This window comes from Haliotis asinina, chromosome 3, assembly GCF_037392515.1.
Source record: "Haliotis asinina isolate JCU_RB_2024 chromosome 3, JCU_Hal_asi_v2, whole genome shotgun sequence".
NCBI classification, from domain to species: domain Eukaryota; kingdom Metazoa; phylum Mollusca; class Gastropoda; order Lepetellida; family Haliotidae; genus Haliotis; species Haliotis asinina.
In genome coordinates, this window is record NC_090282.1 from 78,109,098 (window position 1) to 78,130,104 (window position 21,007).

General features: G+C 39.6%; 2 protein-coding genes across 2 annotated transcripts in view; one reads left to right on the forward strand and one right to left on the reverse strand.

Moving 5' to 3' along the window:
* LOC137278500 (phosphatidylinositol 4-kinase beta-like) overlaps positions 1–12,797 on the reverse strand; it is a 52,826-nt gene extending 40,029 nt beyond the window's left edge. Inside the window, exon 1 of the mRNA XM_067810858.1 lies at positions 12,691–12,797. The gene's annotated coding sequence lies outside the window, so the exon portion shown is untranslated. The remainder of the gene's footprint in view (positions 1–12,690) is intronic.
* A 7,009-nt stretch (positions 12,798–19,806) lies between these two features.
* Positions 19,807–20,970, forward strand: LOC137279059 (isonocardicin synthase-like). Its single transcript, XM_067811538.1, has one exon. The coding sequence runs from the start codon at positions 19,807–19,809 to the stop codon at positions 20,968–20,970; it is 1,164 nt and encodes a 387-aa protein (XP_067667639.1).
* The last annotated feature ends 37 nt before the right edge of the window (positions 20,971–21,007 follow it).

The following is a 21,007-nucleotide window of genomic DNA, read 5'->3' on the forward strand; positions in this document are numbered from 1 at the left end:
ATGAGACTGGAGACATCAAACATCAAAGCATGAAAACTGGCAGAGGAGGAATGAAATGGCAGGGCTTAGACTGCAAACCTACCAAGGCTTGCGTGGATGCAATAGGCTTTATGCTGTGACTCCATGTATGAAGAAGATCACTACTCTACATCATCATACAAGAGATCATTTCGATAGCAATATTGTTGTGTAATAATGCTTCCTATAGTCCAATATTTTTCTCATTTTGATTACAACAAATTAGTTCAAACTTCAAGGTCTGTCATTTTAGTAAAAGGACACTTATGCTGTTTAAGTAAAATTTTGAAGTAATTATTTATAATGCCTCGGAGGCCTTCATCATTTAGCTCCTGTGATGCACATCAACCAGTTCCTGTGATGCCCACATTCCTGTGATGCCCACATCAACCAGTTCCTGTGATTCCCACATCAACCAGTTCTTGTCATGCCTACATCAACAAGTTCCTATGACGCCTACATCAACCAGTTCCTGAGATGCCCACATCAACAAGCTCCTGTGACGCCTACATCAACCAGTGCCTGTGATGTCTACATCAACAAGTTCCTGTGACGGTTACATCAACCAGTTCCTGTGATGCCTACATCAACAAGTTCCTGTGACGGTTACATCAACAAGTTCCTGTGATGCCCACATCAACCAGTGCCTGTGATGCCTACATCAACAAGTTCCTGTGATGGTTACATCAACCAGTTCCTGTGATGCCTACATCAACAAGTTCCTGTGACGGTTACATCAACAAGTTCCTGTGATGCCCACATCAACCAGTTCCTGTAAAGCCTACATCAACCAACTTCTGTTATTCCAACATAGCCTAGTATGATTCTAGTCTGTTTCAAGACAAATTCAAATACAGACTCCAACTCAAGTATGGAATCATTTGGCAAATCTAACTGCAATAGTTCAAGGCATCCTTAAATTAAGGTTCGTTATAGGCACCATTCTGAAAATAATTATTTGCAAAGTTATATTTTTACATAAGATCACTTTATTCAAGGGACTAAATGTCCATCTAGTGCAATTCCTATTGTCTCCAGCCCGTGGCTAAACATCTATGCCCAGATACTCATACAAGCAATCATACATCAGGAACAGTTTCGGGACATTAGCATCTGAGACAGAATAGTCCATGGTATCAAGTAAATCAATATACGTTCCACACAAGCCTACATACATCTGTGTTAAGACTTAATGGATTGAGACTGTGGTAACATATCCAAGGCAACAGGAATACTTCTTTTACATCCTGGTAGCAGAGCTGTACCTCCCCTTGTGGAAACACATCTGCCTGTCAGATATGATCACTATCCTTATTACAGTGAAATTAGGATATGTTAGTTACATCATTCTGCCTCCCTCCCTTCTCCCTACCACAACAATGCCTGTCAAACTGGACAATCAGCTGTAATCAACCAGTCCATCCCCTCCAAACATTGATATAAAGTTTCCACTTGCCTATGACCACAGTAGTCAATTACAGACAGAAATTGCTTTCCTCCAGCTAGTCAGGGATATACATCAGGCTTGGAGCTGAAGCCAAATGTGCACACCTTCAAGACAGAAGATTGGTGTAGTGAAGTATGTTCCGATCAGTTGCATCTACAGGTCAATACTGTACGGAGAACACAGTACATTCTATTTTCACATTCTTTGCAAAAGTTATGAGATCTTAGTGATTTTAGCTACCCATTAACAGGTTTCCACTTGAGATTTATGGCAGAAAAAGTTTACAATCGAAAGTGTTTAAAGATCAAAGCCTTCTCTCTAAAGGGCAAAATCATGAAACCTATCGAGTGTGTAAAAAGGTAAATGTTGTTGTCACTTAGTAATTCCAACATTATCAAGCCACACTGAACATTAAAGGATAACTCATATAATCACATCTACCTGAACATAGCTAGGTCTGCAAAGAGGATGATTGTCAAACACATTGAGCTGTTCAAGAGCAATACACAAAGACATGAAATACATTTCACATTCTCTCAAGTTCTTCGTCTGGTTTGTGGTACAGAAATTCACAATGACCTTGCACAAAGACATAAACACTGCTATAAAATCAATGCTCAAAATTTGAGTCCAGTTTCCAGCCAGTACATCCTACTGTGTTAACACCAATCTGTGGTCACCACGCCAACCACTGTGTGGCTCTCTCTAGGGGTCATTATCATACTAGACATGTAGATAGTCTGCCAAACTGCAGGACCACCACACATTTACTCAACCTTTCAACAGAGGGTCAAACACTATCCATGGGGATTTGTTCTTTCTTTTTCACTTACTAATCTATGCTTTATTATTCGCCACATCCTCAAGAGTCAGTTTTCAACAGAATCTTCCCTCTGCATCAGCTGGTGATCAAAATGGCTGCCCCCATCCCAGGTTCATAGAACACATCTTGACCGTGTCAAAAGGTCACAATTTGGATGGATATAAACAGTGGATAATGCCCAGGAGTAAATTACCATTCTTCATTGAATTGCATTAATGGTCCAGCAATTTATTCATCCTGAATTTCCCACACAGTCTAGTAACCTGGTAGTACTGAGTATGGTGTAGGTTGTGGTTAGATCTGGGATAGCCTTGCTCCAAGGCTGCACTAAATGCTGTGCCCATGGATGTATAGAAATTCTATTCCTCAAAGAGTCAAGTTTACATAAGCAGATAAGTCTGTTGGTGATTACTGTTTTGGATTTATCATTTACACTATTAACTTTTATGTTCAAGACTTGGGTGCAAGTCTAGGTCTGAGACAAATATGAATTTACTGTCTGGGTTCCAGGCCTCTGAGTTTGGCACAAATGTTCAGCAGAAAATTCAATACAAATTGTTTTGATACATTTAACAATTGTCTTGATCACTCACTAACTTTCACTGAAGTTTTATCTGTAACCTTAAAGAAGTTAGACTGGATTTGCCCATAGTCAAAATGAAATATAAAGTTCATGATACAGTTTGAGAATGGTCCTGGGTATTAGAGAGTGGTGCCCTTGGTGTAAAATGTGGACTGTCCCAGCAGCAAATGCAGTTAAGTATAACATAGACTGTGCCTCGTGATTTCTCTTGATAGGGAGTTTCTGGTTTCCATTATAGTATAATTTATACTTTACAAGCAAAGTCTCTCATGAAATGTCACCTCTAATTTGCAATCAGAACAGAAATATCCAATCTACATTCCAGGATGTTTCAGCTTCTACCATCCATTCTCTTTCATGTTCAGTGAAACATGCAGTAAATGTTATTTGGATCCAATCTTAACTGTCACGTGCAGGATTCAACATTTTGGTCAAACAAGCCCAATAGCAAAATGATGCAAACATTTCAAACCAGATGTAATTTCCAATCAGAATAGAAATATATATATATATCAGTTTAACAATCCCAACATACTCTCTTACATTCAACAGGACTTGCCATGGGCATAATTTGTGACCAGTCCTAATTTCATGCGTGCACAATGTATTATTTAGTGTCTAGTGAAACCCTGCTTACAAATTGCACAAAACAAAGAGAAAGTTGCAAGCATCATTAACACTGTAAACCACTATGCCTAAAGTAATAAAACCCAAACAGCGGAGAATAAAGTGCCATTGAAAGAGAATGTAGGAGCATGTACAATCTCATCTTCCTGACAGGGCCCTGCATGAACACAGCTCATCAAACATTTGCCTCACACATGACTAATCAAAGACTGAAGCTTTTACTTCAATTTTTACCCCTGACCATCACTGCTAAGGTCAAAAGATGTTTATCTTGCAAAAAATGATGAGTGTAGGACTCTCTTGTTCCCAGAGGGAGACTTCCATGTTTGAAGTTTCCATCATCAAACTCCCAAGTTCCTGGTTATCCTGGAGAGTTCCCGGTGGCCAGGATGCAAGCAGACAAGCACTGAGTCAATCACTGATATCAAAGCTGGCACTTCCCCTGCTCCACAACTCCTACTAATGTTCCCAAGATCCCACTGGCCAGACAGATGTAAGTAACAGCTACATGGCTACAGTAACATTCGACACATTGGTGAGGACCACCACTAAACTCAGAACAAAAGTAAACTGGCTGTATCAGAAGTATCACAGAATGTACTTTTTATGAGAATGTGCAAACAGGGTGGTTAATACTTGTCAGTCAAAGAGCATCTTGGCTGATGCAAGTAATCATATGCCTATCTTGTAGATGAATGATCATGACGTCGCAGATAACTCTACTCATTATCATTGTGAAATTTGATAAGTACATTTTGAGAAGATACCAAATGAAATCAAAGTCTATTTTGCAGTTTGAAACTGTAAGCTGAAATTGTCTAGTAGCCAACGAACATTTAAGATATCATTATTTGATTGCCCGAAATAGACACTGAATTGTCCATCGTGTCGTGCGATGGGATTTTTTAACCCCTGTGCCAATCACTGGTTTGTCTGGTCCAGTCACCAGTGACCACTTGCATGATGGCCTGTGCCCCGATCCTCAAAGCGATCATAGCGCTACAACTGTCGTGAATGTATATTTTAGTATGGGAATTACGACTTTCGTAGCGTTACGTTCGTTTTGAGGAACAGGACCAAGCATAATGCCCTTAATATTTCAGATTCATCTATAGTGATGATAACATGAAGCTATATATAAAAACTGAACTTGTATTACTTACAACACACCTCATTTTCTACATTGGCAATATTTTTCAGGAACTCTTGGTCTCCCAGACCTTAGAGAGTAACTTAACAGGGAGTCAAACTCAAGTCTGGAATGGTGTGGTATTTCATGTCTGGCAGCTACATTCAGGCTGCATCAGCTCTAACCTCTAGGGCTCCATTTGGACTGCCTTTTTTCATTTTGAAGATACACATTTTACATTACTTTATTTCTGGGTGTAAATGTCTGTCTATGGGGCAAGGTTGATCAGACCTGCTTGGGATGCCACACTATGCCATCTGATGGGAAACTATCACCTGAACCATTTAATTAAACAAGGAAACTGTATTACAAGCCCGGCAATCAAATCATCCAGTTTCATACAAGCAATCACTAGCGCCATCAAATTGCTTTGTCCCGTCTAGATCAAACTACAATAAAACCCATCAGGTGACTGCACAATCGAACTGCTCTTGGCCAGCATGTTTAGGTTATCAATGTGTTTTCAAAGTAGCCAACGCACTGCAATATGTCAGCTGCTAGTGAGCTCTCAACAATCCTACAAGTCTTTCAAATAGAATTACTAAAACGCAAGGGCCACATCATATTTCGGATTATCAACAAATCAAATATATTACTTAAGATATCTGATAAAAACTTAAGTGCCTATTAAAGATAAAAATCAAGCAATTCTAAATCCACTATTGCTTCCTGTACAGGAATTCCTATCAAAATGCTAAACAGTGTTAGTATTTGAATGAAGTACATGTAACTCATAATAGCATACCAGCTTCTGAAACGCATTACCATAAATACCACTATCTATTCCAAAGCTCTAGAAAAAATGGTTAAATACTCTTGTTAACATTAAGTCTCATACATAAGGTACAGACAATCAAGCACCTGCTGGCTCCCTGTCAGTCATCCCCTCCCACCATCAACCAGGCAATTACAATACATCACTAACCTTGCTAACCAAACTGCTACAAACTACTACACACCCACAAACCACCTGGCCTCCACATAAAGGTAATGGGATATTGATGGCTGCTCTCCCATTAAGACAAATAACCAAACAACCAAGCCATAACTCATAAAAAGAGCATGCTATCAATTTTCAGTTGAGACTGATCATGGACATTTAGGAAATGAAACTTCATATAGTGTGAAAACTTCCAATTTCTCCCGAGGAATTCAATTTACAAAGTGACTAAAAATTATAACTACTTGCTTAAAAGTTAGAACAAGAAGATGTCTAAAACATAATTAGAGTATGAGTATTTTAACTCATACATTTCAGTTCTTCCAGTAACAATAAACTGACCATAAGAAGGTGAAAAACCCTTCAGACTGAGACTTGCAATCCACCCCTGACACTGTTAACAAGAATGCTGATCATAAAATTCTGAACTGTCATTGTCAACTTTCCTCAAATCTTAGTCTTCACTCTTTTGGGATTCATCTGTTTCTGCAAAAGGGAATTGTGCATTGGATGGCAGGGAAAGGACAGAGAAAAGGCATGGGTCATGAGCCATTTTGTACAAAAAAAAACATGGCCCATTAAAATTTGGAAGTTTACTATTGGTAAAAGGGCAGTGGCCCATTCTAAATTCAGAAAATGGCTCATAATCTTGGACATGGCCCTTTGTCAAAGTTCTCTCTCCCGATCCCTCCAAACTATTCTAATACTCACTACTGTATGCTTCTGAAACAGTGAAACATTTTTACACACATGTTTTTTTCAATCAATGTCTGGCCTAGTGTTCAAATTACAGATGAAAGAAAAAGGAGCCTTGTCAAAACCCTAATGTTAAAATCACTGGTCAGTGGCTCTCCAGTTCAAATACAGAAGGAGTAGGCATGGTTCATTGCTGATCTGAAAAGTATTTAAGTTACAAAACAGTCTATAAATTCATAGGTTCCTGGTGTGTCCAACGGATGTAACTGTATAATGAACTGTGTTGAGTTATACATCTGAGCCACCTAGACCACCACATACTATGGGATGACACACAAAAGAGAAATAATTCAGCTAATCAGATTCACCCAAGATCTATGCTGATTGCGAAATGCACTCACACACGCTCTAGGTCTACATTTCCAGATATACAAGCACCAATCAAATCTGTTCTATATATGCACGAACCAATGCAATACATGATCTCTCTCACCTACCTTGTAGGTTCAATGATAAGTGAAAACAAAGTCATTGATTCACGTGAACAGTTGGTGAAATCCACTCACATTTCATCACCAAGATCACAAAACTGGTCAACTGCCACGTCATGTTTCACATAAATGTGCAAACAGATAGCCTGTAAATGTTTGTTTATTGATGGCGAAGTCTATGTGCTGCAAACACAATGTCCACAATCACACAGTCTCTATCAATGGCTATTGACAGTTATTGACTGATAGCTATTGATGCAATGACGAAATGTGTTACTTACAAATCAGATCGCTATGGAGACATGTTAAGTCAATGGTAGTAGCACTGAATTGCTATACCAATTATTTATCACATTTAGAGGACAAAACACTGTACTCTCACTGGTAATTTAATAACAAAACAGATCTGATAAATTCAGTGACACTAGATGTGAACAAGCCTCTAGAGTAATAATTAACAGCTTAAATATAATATTCTAAAAAAAATAATAACAGACTTGTGTGCTTAGACACAGACTTACTGTTGTACTGTCTCGTTATGTAGACTAGCCTCTTTAAAAGATAGAATTATTATACATCCATAGGCTTAGTCTTCAGCACAGTATACTTACTGCAGATGTATCAGAATAACATCTAGCCTCTGAAATATATGCCATTAATAAAAGGTAGGGGATATTCCATTTCCCAGCACACCACTAGCCAATGCCAATGCATATGAGAAAAGGTAATTCATATCCATAAAGGTGAAACATTTCCACAGGAATGGAATAAATTGTCACATTTTTCCTTAACTCTTCTTCATCACCTGTTTCCTCCTTGCGCTTGATCATTTGCATTTTATCTATGTTGTAAATCCAAATTATAGTGAGTGAGTGAGTTGAGTTTTACGCCGCACTCAGTAATATTCCAGCTATATGGCGGCGGTCTGTAAATAATCGAGTCTGGACCAGACAATCCAGTGATCAACAACATGAGCATCGATCTGCGCAATTGGGAACCGATGACATGCGTCAACCAAGTCAGCGAGCCTGACCACCCGATCCCGTTAGTCGCCTCTTACAACGAGCTGAGTCGCCTTCTATGGCAAACATGGGTTGCTGAAGGCCTATTCTATCCCGGGACCTTCACGGGTCAAATCCAAATTATAAACTTATTTTGAATGGTATATATATGTTAACAAAAAACAAAGAAAAAGAAAAGAAACACCCCCTCCCCAACCTTAAATCATCTCAACAGAAAAAACAGTGTATGGGATGTTCTTCATTTAATACTTATCAAATTTTAACGACATGTGTTGTCTATATTGGACATATTTGTCTTTACAACTATAGGAAAGGAAACAGACTGGATAAAGATCAACAAATTGTGCTGAAAGGTAGCCGTGTTTGAGTGAGGTTAGTTTTTCACCACACTCAGCAATATATGTTGGTGGTCTGTAAATAACCGAGCCTGGACCAGACAAGCCAGTGATCAACAGCACAAGCATCAATTTAAGCAAATGGAATATGATGATGTGCTAACCAACTCAGTGAGCCTAACTACCCAATCCTGTTAGTCTCCTTGAACGACAAGCATGGGTTACTGAACACCAATTCTAAGCTGGCTCTTCATGGATACTATTTGAAGTACCTAAATGCTACTATCTAAGGGCACTCATGCAACAGTGAATAGCATTTGTGCCACGTAAAGTCAGCATTTGAAATAGCCCAAATCTAACCCAGATCTTCATGTGTCTCACCCCTTACAACAAGCATGGGTCACCGAAGATCAATTCTAACCCAGATCTTCATCATGTTCATGGATCATATGTGAATGAAATGTGAAATGAAAAGTGATTTCACTTATAGCATAACCATTACTAGTCCAAGTCATGTTTAATATAATTCTCTTGGTCCTTAAAAGCTTACAGTCAGAGCTGACACTTGTGACAGACATTCAGTCATCTGCTGTTCACCCCACCCCTTGTCTACCCTCGACCACCCCCCTACCCCCTGATCACGATCCTTGTCATGAACTTGATAACAATGAAGGAAAAACCTCTAATCATGTTAATGTGGCATGTGAAACTTCTATAGCACTTCTATTTACTTAAATTTAGGTAAACTGATACCTGATGTAGTACATATCTGATTTCTTTTTATGCAAACATACTCTCAGGATTAAATTCTTAATACCTTAGAGGCAAAAATTGGGTTGACAGAAAATACCTTTTAAAAGTCCATACAATCACATTTAAAACTACTGGTTCATAGTCAGATAGAGCCTTCAGGAAGCAATATTCCAGGTATATGACAGCGGTATGCAAATAATCAAGTCTGGACAAGATAATCCAGTGTGCATAAGCATCGATCTTCACAGGATACAATGACAGTGTCAATCAAGTCAGAGCTGCCTGACCACCATGACTACTGTGTCAAAAGCAGTGCTCAGGCCAGTAGTTTCAGAGCTATTGACAGAGACTGAGTGCAACTGCTTGTACTAGTCCTAAATAGTGCCTGTTGTGCATTCGGGGCCTACTAAGCCTCCATACAGTACAGTATAGTATGGATATGGCAGGATAGGATGCACATCTCTGACAGATGCTCTCTCTACTAGACCATGGTGACGGTCCAAAAAGTTGTATGATAACACAGCTTTCAATCAAGCATACAAGCATGGCAGTACATGTTAAAGCCATTATCTAGTAATTATACATCATCACAGCACTATTTCAGAGTAAAACTGTATGTGAATGAATAGAATCCTTATATAGAAAACATGATTATACACATGTTGAAGACCTCATACTACCTATTGACAATTTCCCTGCAACGTGTGTTGACATTTACTGTAAATATTGGTTGTTTCCCTATCACAAAAATATCACAAAAATAACAGTTAAAAGTTTATAAAATCAAGACTGCTCATTAATCAGTTTTTATATGCATTTGTTATATTTACCACTAGCCACCCTGCAATTATCAGAACCCAGATAAGCAGGGAAGCATGAAAAGATAGAATAACATAACTAAACAAAGCACTTCAAGCAAAGAAGAAAACATTTACACACTATGGTCAACAGGAATCTTTATCAAACCCTTAACCAGACACAGGAACAACCAGAGAGAGCAAAATGTAGCATACAAAATATAAACTGAATTCGGTGGAAAAGCCTGATTTTCTCCAGTATTATGGAAACTCCACATGCACAGCTTGCATGACGTCTAAGACTCATTTTAACTACCATCTTTTTCACAAATGCTGTCAGCTTGCACTACACAGCTATATGTAAGTTGACAGGACAATCATTGCACGTCCTTACAGATAATACTGAATGCACAGTATTTATTCATATGGACTTTCAGTTGTAGTGCATTATATGGGGCACAGTATGGTATGAATATTTTATGCATGCTGGGGTCACTACATACTGGGTTCATTGTTGTCCTATGGAAGCATAAACAAATAGTGACCTCTTAGATAACACATGCAGTGATAGTATATAACTGATGTTGGAGATGCTAGTCCAGTGTTATCAGGGCAGAGTCTACTGACAGATAACAAACTAACAGATAACCACATATGAACTTTTGACCCCATTTTATCCCTTACTACCACCTAAATCCATGGCAACAGAGTACTGGCTAGGGCCCAAATCAGACTTGAATCCCCAAATGGTCAAATTGCTTAGTTTTAAAATTGGAGGTCATCAAGGAACATAGCAAATGCTATGCATCTGTAACTCGTGGTTTTAAGACATCAGTCTATTCTGAAAACTTTGTAACTTCACACAGAGACAGTTGTACAGTACTTGATGGTGCTTCTCTTGCAAAGATTGATAAGGCCAGACCAATCTTATTTTTTATTTAACAGACTGTCCTCAGAAAACCTGCAGGTAGGAGGGAAGAAAAAAGCACCAGTCAAAGCATAAACCCTCAAAAAAATTTCCACATGAACTCTTTTGGTTTGTTTATCTCAACCAAAAGTTGAGTGAGTTGAGGTAGCATACTTATATCCAGTCAAAGTAATATTCCTTCTAAATATTTAAAGTATTTTACTTCTGGCAATATAAGAAGGGAAAATGTTTTTTGTTCTTATAAGTTTACATATTTGGCTTTTAAAAACACGAAGATTTTATTTTTTGAGTGGGGAAATATAATTTATATCTGGTCTCTTATTCTTGAAAAAATATGATCGTTGAATCTGTAAAACAAGAAACAAAATTGGTTGGCCTGATTGGATCATGTAGATCATCCCTCATGAGTTCTCATCAAATTAACTGGTTAGTGTCCTTTTGTATTTATTTAAGCTAGATTAGGCCATACCAAATTTATTTCATGTTTTACGGATCTGCCAGGTGTCTTTTTTCCAAGAATAAGAAAACAAAATTGACTTTCCCCATTCAAAAAATAAAATCCAAATATTAATGTAGAGAAATACTCTCGAGATAAGTATGAATCCTAAACTCACTGAACTTATTTTTAGTTGATGTAAATAAACCAAAAGTGTAAATGTGGGTTTCTGCTTTGAATAGTGATCTTTTATAGTTTTCCCTCCTGCCTTTAAGTTTTCGGAGGACAAATGTCTGCAACACAAGAAAAGAAATTGGTCTGGCATTAGCAAAACTTGATGACACTGAACAAAGCAAATTACTGTCAAATTAAATGCATAAGGGCACTGACTACTATTCTGCCCAGCCTGGATATATTCCATTTAGCATATTTCTCTTTCTTAAACAATACCCTCATTCAAGTAAGAATTCATGGCATGATACGGTCCAGTCAAGTGAATATGTTAGTAAATCATAACAGTCCTAGGAGTAGACTAGTAGTAAATATGATCAAATATTATGTAATACCTGCGACTAAACTATATATTAAAAGGATGTCACCACTAAATTCTAAATACCAGTATAAATGTATTTTCACACATGTCGGTGGTACAGATGCCTGTAAATAACAAAGACGATTCACACAAACCAGAGACTGATATTGCAAGCAACACCCACATAGTCGTAGCAACATGACTCTTGGTTAGGTATGTCATCAACAAGTTGCTGGGGACCTGGACCTGGATTTTCAAAGCTCTCTTAGCACTAACATAGTTGTAAGCTCCATTCATTAACACTAACTTGCAAATATCTTAGTGCTAAGAGAGCTTTGAAAATCTAGGGCCTGGGTGTCAATCAAACAGGAGGAACACAGATGCCACACCCAGGACACACTGTGTACATGACTTACACCAACAGTTACCACTTGATCTTCACAACTGTGGCTAAAAAAATATGCAGCATATACCTACCAATAATTAGTAAAGCTGCGAAACTTGTTGGTCGAGATTATTCAAGAATGTACCTGTGTTACATATTCTGTATGCAAACATGCTTACCTCCTGGACGAATTCTTCTGAAGCCTACATTTTACAACTTGCATCTACATGTGTCTACACAATCTTCCAACACCCAAAAGACTATTACGTAGAAAATCAACACAGAAATATCCATTCGTCAAAAGGATTGCAGCTATATATTTATGACTGACATAGTTTGATAATGATTCGTTACATCGGTATTACTCAGAAATCGCTGATCGAGTAGGAAAATGTCAATACCTGATTATGGATGTATGAACAAAGCTAAAAGGGAAAAGAATAACATATACGGATATACTTTAAGTTTAAACGTATGCACTTTATTAATAGCATTAGGGAGAGGGACTACTGACAAAAGAAACATGTCAAAAGTCGTGCCGAGTTTGACAGCAGTGATCTTGCGGAACACTCCGATCAGTCTTGTTTACATAGACTCACTTATTCATTTGAGAATAATCACAAATATAATCGAGTTGCTTTTCAGTCTTTGACACATTTAATCTAAAAAGAACATAACTGACACATACCTATGTTGTCAACTTCGCCGGTGATGATCTAAAGGCTGTTGCATTCCCTCAGGCTAAAGGGGTAAGCATTCGACGCCATCTTGGAATATGGCTGTGGTCCTTGAACTTGTAATTCACTCGTGATTTTCCGTCAACGTCCGTCAAACAGGTACGCTCGATGAGTCATTCATTTCGAAACATGGTGAATTAAGCCCCTTGAAAGGATTTTTGCGACGTTTCATACAGTAAACGACATTCTGAAATAATGTTGTCTCCTTTGGGGCACTTACAGCTTCACAAATTCGCGAAATCAGCGAAATGTGCTGACTTGTATGTGTTATAGTCTGTCTCACAATCCCTGAACTATATTATTTTCCCTTCCGCCAACTTTTGCTAGAGCCCTAAACAAAGCAGGTTTAGACTTCGTCAGATTCGGAATCTCTTTGTCACTTGGGCTGCTTTTCAGTTCAAAAGGAATTATTTGTTTCTTTCAACGTTACATATATTCAGAGACTAATCGTAAGTCTAGATGACGATCAGTTCAATTTGTTGTTGTTTAACGCCGCACTTAAAAATATTTCAGCGATAATATAGCGTGGGCGACCTTTCACTGTTCCAGTTTGTGCCTGGCGTGACTGGAAACGTGAAAAGGAACTGTGGAGGGCCTGAAAATGTCTGGCGGAACCTGTTGTAAGCTTATACCGGCTCTATGCATTCCCATGGCTTCATGTCTTGCATTCCCCTAGGACCCCATTGTGTCACAACCTTGTTCTGACGCGTGAAACTGTTTTCAAAATGATTTTAAAGACTGAAGTACAGTGGGACCAAAATTCCATTAAATTAAGTGCATGTAGCCCGCAAGTTGCACATGCGTTTTGTTCAGCCGAATTTGGTGTGTTTGTACTATGTGACATACCAGTTCTTACCAGACATAACTGACTTCATAATAATATTCCTGGAGATTACCGCTGATTTGGGTGATGTTAAACTTTTGTTACAGCATGAGAATACATTGAAGTGCTGATATGAACTTCATGCTGGGCGAAACCAGGTTAATGCAGATTTCAGACGTTGTTGACTCAGTGGAGTACGCTTCGCCATGCACAATATATCTCAGCCACACAGTTCATTCATCCTCTTCCCACTGAGGTCACCTCTGTCATATCTTCCAATGCAAACCCTGTTCTAATACGACCACCACGCTTTCCCTTTCTCGTAAAATCACCTAGCGACCAAAAATCCCAACATGAATTATCTCTCTTTCTATTCAAACCGATCACGTGTTACACCGACTGAGATAGAATATGGCGGCGGCCATGGAGTTGATCAGTGTCCAAAGGGAAGATTCGGTATTTCTAGTTTCACCGAAAAGCAAAAGCTAGAGCAATACAGAGTGCAGGAATCTAGCGACAAGATGTTTTTGTGATACCTAAGACATTTAATGGCAAGATTGCTCGTTGTCAACTTGGGGGCGGAGACTCCATTGATCCGCCATAACAAGACGGAGTTGTGTCTAGACGAAACAGTTGCGTATGGTGCTGGAGAAGAGGTTCTAGTTTTACCGAAGCGGAAATTCCCGAGGAATTGCGAAAGATCACTTTTGAAACAACGTTGCTGATTGCACATCTAACTCTGATTGCAACCAATCACGAATCCAGAACACTCGCACCACGAAAGGGCTGTATTAGAACATAGTTTACTTAGGAAAAGAAGACAGGAGTAACCTCTGTGGGAAGAAAATGCTAGATAGTTACGAGTGATCACTGCGTTGATGCTGACAATCTTTAATCAGGGTGAGTCAAACTCAGGATCATAGGTTCCTGATACGCGCAAGGGACGCTACTCTGCATGGTCGACATGACCACGTATAGTTATTAACACCAACATTGAGAAGTTTGCTGTTTATAACACCGCAATCTGTCCAGTTACATATAGCAACGTCCACATATGCACAGAGATAAAAAAAAAAAACAACAAAAGAAAAAAAAAAGAATACAAAACAAACAGAACAACAACACATGGCGCACTAAATGAGGATGATTAGCATAAAGCATGGAATGCCAGAGAGGTGACAGGACTTCTGATTACAGCCGCAGTAATTCCAATGGAGATACGACTGTTATTTTTAATGCGTGACACTGAATCAAAATCGTCAGTTAAACAAAATTACTGTTGACCTAAGTGTAAGGGTATGGAAAGTCATGCATGGTACAAGAAATACACTTGTGTAATCACGGCCCGAGTCATTGACACTCATGACAAAAACCCTTATTGATAAATGTGTGAGAAACAGCATCACCAGTCTTATCTTATCAAACTAAAGAAATGTAGTGCTGACATGTGGTAAACGTCACAGGTCAGCTGATATTCATGACTTCTCCATAAATGCACATTCATTGAACAGTCGCCACAAGTAATCTGGGGGAGATTCAAGAAAAGATCGACATGGCCGACATGACAAGTGCAATTGACCATTATGATGGGATATTCAAGTTCGTTCAGTGTGTTGGTGCCAGGAAGATCTTCCTTGAGGCAAGGCAAACATTGGCAAGTGGCAATTGGGACTCGAGTATTTCACTCTTTGGAAAGGCGAGAAAACTATCTACAGACTACCCTGAAGATGTGAATACCGTCGATCTTATTTTGAAGGAAATGGAACGATATCAAGAGTCCAGAATACCAGATGAGGTATCTCCAGTTGACACCATCAACTTGGCAGATGTAGAACATAGACCTGTGTCCAGATTGGATGAGGAGAACTCCGCACTTCCTCAGGGGATTTTTTTCCTGAATGTTTCTGAAGGCGGGTCTCTCATGAGGCTGGTCGGAAGGAAACTCATATCGGAGAACTGGATTGCGAATAAAATACCAGAACTGTTTTGCAGCATTATTCGAGCGGAAATGATTCTTGGTGTGTATGCTGACATGAGAGTGACAGAAGATGGGTACACGATGTTCTACCGACCATTCTCCAGCAGCGAGAAATTGCGAGCTTTCAAAGACATTGTCCTCAACAACTGTGCTGACGTGGAACTCGTATTCCCATTCCCCCTTCTGAAAAGGGACACAAAAAGAGAGTTCGGATCGCCTCCGGAGGGATGGTCAATAGATGATGCATTTGATGTGATGTTAAGTCATGGTGAAGAGCACATCCGGCAGTTCACAGTCACATATCTCTCCACCCTGAAGTTAAAGAGTCCACGGTTGTATGACCCGGCCTGTTCGACTGGTGTGTTTTTGTCAACGATGAAGACCGCTTTCCCCAATTGTTACACGATTGGTCAAGATCTGAGTCAGCAGATGGTAGACTTGAGCAGACAGAGAGTGGATGAAGTGCATTGTGGGAATGCTTTGGAGCCAAAAATAAAAAGCGGAAGTGCTGATGTTGTATTTGTTCGCTTCCTTAACAGTGAAGTAGTTCGGTCTGCTGAAGCTGAATCTCTGTTGTTGGCTCTGTTACCCACGGTCCGAGACGGGGGATACATGGTGGTGTTTGGGCATACCCCTGTCTTGCTGTCGTCTTCCAATTTCGCCATCTTGGAGAGTTTCACACTTCTCCAAAACATCGGAGTTACCAAGGACAAGACGGGAATATTCCAGTATTATATTTTGCGCAAGGATTGAGTTGCATGGTTTAAGTTGTTCCTTGAAGACATGTTACAGTGTTACAATATTCTTAAAGTGAGGACAGTCTCTGGTTTTCTTTACACTATATTTAATTTTGATTTTTAAGAACATTTGTTTCTGTAAAGTCTGTTAATTTCAGAGACCACGAAAAGGGTCTGTCCGTGGTTCTGTCGATGTCTGAAAAATGTACACAGGAAAAAAACGCATCTTCGTCATTGGCGTTTTTAGCTTAGTGAAAGCATGTCACTGCTGTTAATCGAAAGATGCTGGAGAGACCTTGCACGTATGACATCTTCACTTACGGGTATTGACCTTTTCCTAAGCTGTACATGTTAATGGACATTTGATTTAGTATCTTGTAAAGTACATGTGTTATATCACTTAAAGCTTACAGATAAATTCATAACATTACACCAACACGTTTCTTTATTTTTTTTGTTTTTTGGTTGAGAGTATATATAATTTCTTGAGAGATTCTGTGAGGAGACTCAGAGAAAATCCACTATGATTTTTATAAATCAAACACATTAGTGATCAGTACTGCCATTACTGACTGACCATTAGAGGTTAAAACGTATTAGGCTTATTAGAAACACAACCAGATTGTATATCCTTGATACTTAGAAGGCCACGAGAGTCGAGAACTTGTGTGTAGACACCGGGGACACGTTACCATATTCCGTCTGTGATGGGACAACATGATGTAGACGTTAACAAACTATGACGTTTTCGGCGCTAACATGAACTTGTTGACATACACTGTCTAGCCAAGGCGTCATGTAAACCTTGTTGACATACACTGTCTAGCCAAGGCGTCATGTAAACCTTGTTGATATACACTCTATAGCAAAGGCGTCATGTAAACCTTGTTGACATACGCTCTATCACTAAGGAGTCATGTAAACCTTGTTGACATATACTCTATGGCTAAGGACTCATGCAAACCTTGTTGACATACGCTCTATAACTAAGGAGTCATGTAAATCTTGTTGACATACATTCTATGGCTAAGGAGTCATGCAAACATTGTTGACATATACTCTATGGCTAAGGAGTCATGCAAACATTGTTGACATACGCTCTATAACAAAGGAGTCATGCAAACATTGTTGACATATACTCTATGGCTAAGGAGTCATGCAAACATTGTTGACATACGCTCTATAACTAGGGAGTCATGCAAACATTGTTGACATACATTCTATGGCTAAGGAGTCATGCAAACATTGTTGACATACGCTCTATGGCTAAGGAGTCATGCAAACATTGTTGACATATACTCTATGGCTAAGGAGTCATGCAAACATTGTTGACATACGCTCTATAACTAAGGAGTCATGCAAACATTGTTGACATATACTCTATGGCTAAGGAGTCACGCAAACATTGTTGACATACGCTCTATAACTAGGGAGTCATGCAAACATTGTTGACATACATTCTATGGCTAAGGAGTCATGCAAACATTGTTGACATACATTCTATGGCTAAGGAGTCATGCAAACATTGTTGACATATACTCTATGGCTAAGGAGTCATGCAAACATTGTTGACATACGCTCTATAACTAAGGAGTCATGTAAACCTTGTTGACATATACTCTATGGCTAAGGAGTCATGCAAACCTTGTTGACATACGCTCTATAACTAAGGAGTCACGTAAATCTTGTTGACATACACTCTATGGCTATGGAGTCATGTAAACATTGTTGACATACGCTCTATAACTAAGGAGTCATGTAAATCTTGTTGACATACGCTCTGTGGCGAAGGAGTCATGTAAATCTTGTTGACATACACTCTGTGGCTAAGGAGTCATGCAAACATTGTTGACATACGCTCTATAACTAAGGAGTCATGTAAATCTTGTTGACATACATTCTATGGCTAAGGAGTCATGCAAACATTGTTGACATATACTCTATGGCTAAGGAGTCATGTAGACCTTGTTGACATATACTCTATGGCTGAGGAGTCATGCGAACATTGTTGACATACGCTCTATAACTAAGGAGTCATGTAAATCTTGTTGACATACATTCTATGGCTAAGGAGTCATGCAAACATTGTTGACATATACTCTATGGCTAAGGAGTCATGTAAACCTTGTTGACATACTCTATGGCTAAGGAGTCATGCAAACATTGTTGACATATACTCTGTGGCTAAGGAGTCATGTAAACCTTGTTGGCATACACTCTATGGCCAAGGCGTCATGTAAACCTTGTTGACATATACTCTATGGCTAAGGAGTCGTGTAAACATTCTCGACACACATTCTATGGCTGAGGAGTCATGTAAACATTGTTGACATACACTCCATAGCTAAGGAGTCATGTAAACATTGTTGACATATACTCAATGGCTAAGGAGTCATGTAAACCTTGTTGACATACACTCTATGGCCAAGGCGTCATGTAAACCTTGTTGACATACACTCTGTAGCCATTTAGTCATCTACACTTTGTTGATATACACTCTGTGGCCATGTAGACATGTACACTTTGCTGACATACACTCTATGGCTAAGGAGTCATGTAAACCTTGTTGACATACACTCTATGGCTAAGGAGTCATGTAAACCTTGTTGACATACACTCTATGGCCAAGGAGTCATGTACACTTTGCTGATATACGCTCTATGGCTAAGGAGTCATGTAAAACTTGTTGATATACACTCTATAGCTAAGGCGTGATGTAAACCTTGTTGACATAGAGTCTATGGGCAAGGAGTCATGTACACTTTGTTAATATGCAGTTTAAGGTCAACGAACCATGTAAACTTTGCTGACATACAGTCTATGGCTAAATGGTCATCTAGACCTAGTGGACATACATTCTATATCCCAAGAATCCTGTAAACGTTGACAAATAGTCTATGGTCAAGGAGTCATGTACACTTTTGTTAACATGTAGTCTGTGGCTAAGGCGTCATGTAAACCTTGGTGACGTACAGTCTAAGGCCAAGTAGTCATGTAAACTTTGTTGACATACAGTCTGTGGCCAAGGAGTCATGTAGTCTGTGGCCAAGGTGTCATGTGCACCTTGTTGACATGCAGTCTATGGCCAAGTACTCATGTACGCTTTGGCAACATGAAGTCTTTAGCAACATGTGGCCAAGGAATCATGTATAATTGTTGACATGAAGTCTGTGGACAATGGGACACATGAAACGTCTTGATAGCAGTCTGATGGCTGAAGGTGAACACAGTTCATGTCATACCCGGGCCACAAGATTGTGTATAGTTGGCTTAAGGTGAACACAGCTCACCATCAAACTATACAGTCCCTCATCTCTAGACCACGCACGTTATCGAGAATCTAAGTGAGACTCAAAAACATCCACATATGTAACCTCTAGTGAAACTTCGAACTTATCTTATCAAGCAACAGCAATGCTAGAATTGCTATGTGGCAAACGGCTCGGGTGATTCTGGATCCTTACTTAATCTAGAATTGATTTACTGAGTCACATTCAGTTAGATTCAACGAAATAGCGAAACTGAAGACATGACAAGTGAGGAGGATCGGTATGATGGGATCTACAAGTTCGTTCAGTGTGTTGCTGCCAGGAAGATCTTCCTTGAGGCAAGGCAAACATTGGCAAGTGGCAATTGGGACTCGAGTATTTCACTCTTTGGAAAGGCGAGAAAACTATCTACAGACTACCCTGAAGATGTGAATACCGTCGATCTTATTTTGAAGGAAATGGAACGATATCAAGAGTCCAGAATACCAGATGAGGTATCTCCAGTTGACACCATCAACTTGGCAGATGTGGATAAACGACCCATATCCAGATTGGATGAAGAGAACTCCACACTTCCTCAGGGGATTTTTTTCCTGAATGTTTCTGAAGGTGGGTCTGTCATGAGGCTGGTCGGAAGGAAATTCATATCGGAGAACTGGATTGCCAACAAAATACCAGAACTGTTTTGCAGCATTATTCGAGCGGAAATGATCCTTGGTGTGTATGCTGACATGAGAGTGACAGAAGGTGGGTACACGATGTTGTACCGACCATTCTCCAGCAGCGAGAAATTGCGAGCTTTCAAAGACATTGTCCTCAACAACTGTGCTGACGTGGAACTCGTGTTCCCATTCCCCCTTCTGAAAAAGGACACAAAAAGAGAGTTCGGATCGCCTCCGGAGGGATGGTCAATAGATGATGCATTTGATGTGATGTTAAGTCATGGTGAAGAGCACATCCGGCAGTTCACAGTCACATATCTCTCCACCCTGAAGTTAAAGAGTCCACGGTTGTATGACCCGGCCTGTTCGACTGGTGTGTTTTTGTCAACGATGAAGACCGCTTTCCCCAATTGTTACACGATTGGTCAAGATCAGCAGATGGCAGACTTGAGCAGACAGAGAGTGGATGAAGTGCATTGTGGGAATGCTTTGGAGCCAAAAATAAAAAGTGGAAGTGCTGATGTTGTATTTGTTCGCTTCCTTAACAGCCAAGTAGTTCGGTCTGCTGAAGCTGAATCTCTGTTGTTGGCTCTGTTACCCACGGTCCGAGATGGGGGATACATGATGGTGTTTGGGCATACCCCTGTCTTGCTGTCGTCTTCCAATTTCGCCATCTTGGAGAGTTTCACACTTCTCCAAAACATCGGAGCTACCAAGGACAAGACGGGAATCTTCCAGTATTATATTTTGCGCAAGGATTGAGTTGTTGTTAAAGTTGTCCCTCGAGGACGTGTTGATA

Coding starts and splice junctions, on each gene's coding strand:
- LOC137279059 (XM_067811538.1), top strand. CDS start 19,807: ATGACAAGTGAGGAGGATCGGTATGATGGGATCTACAAGTTCGTTCAG.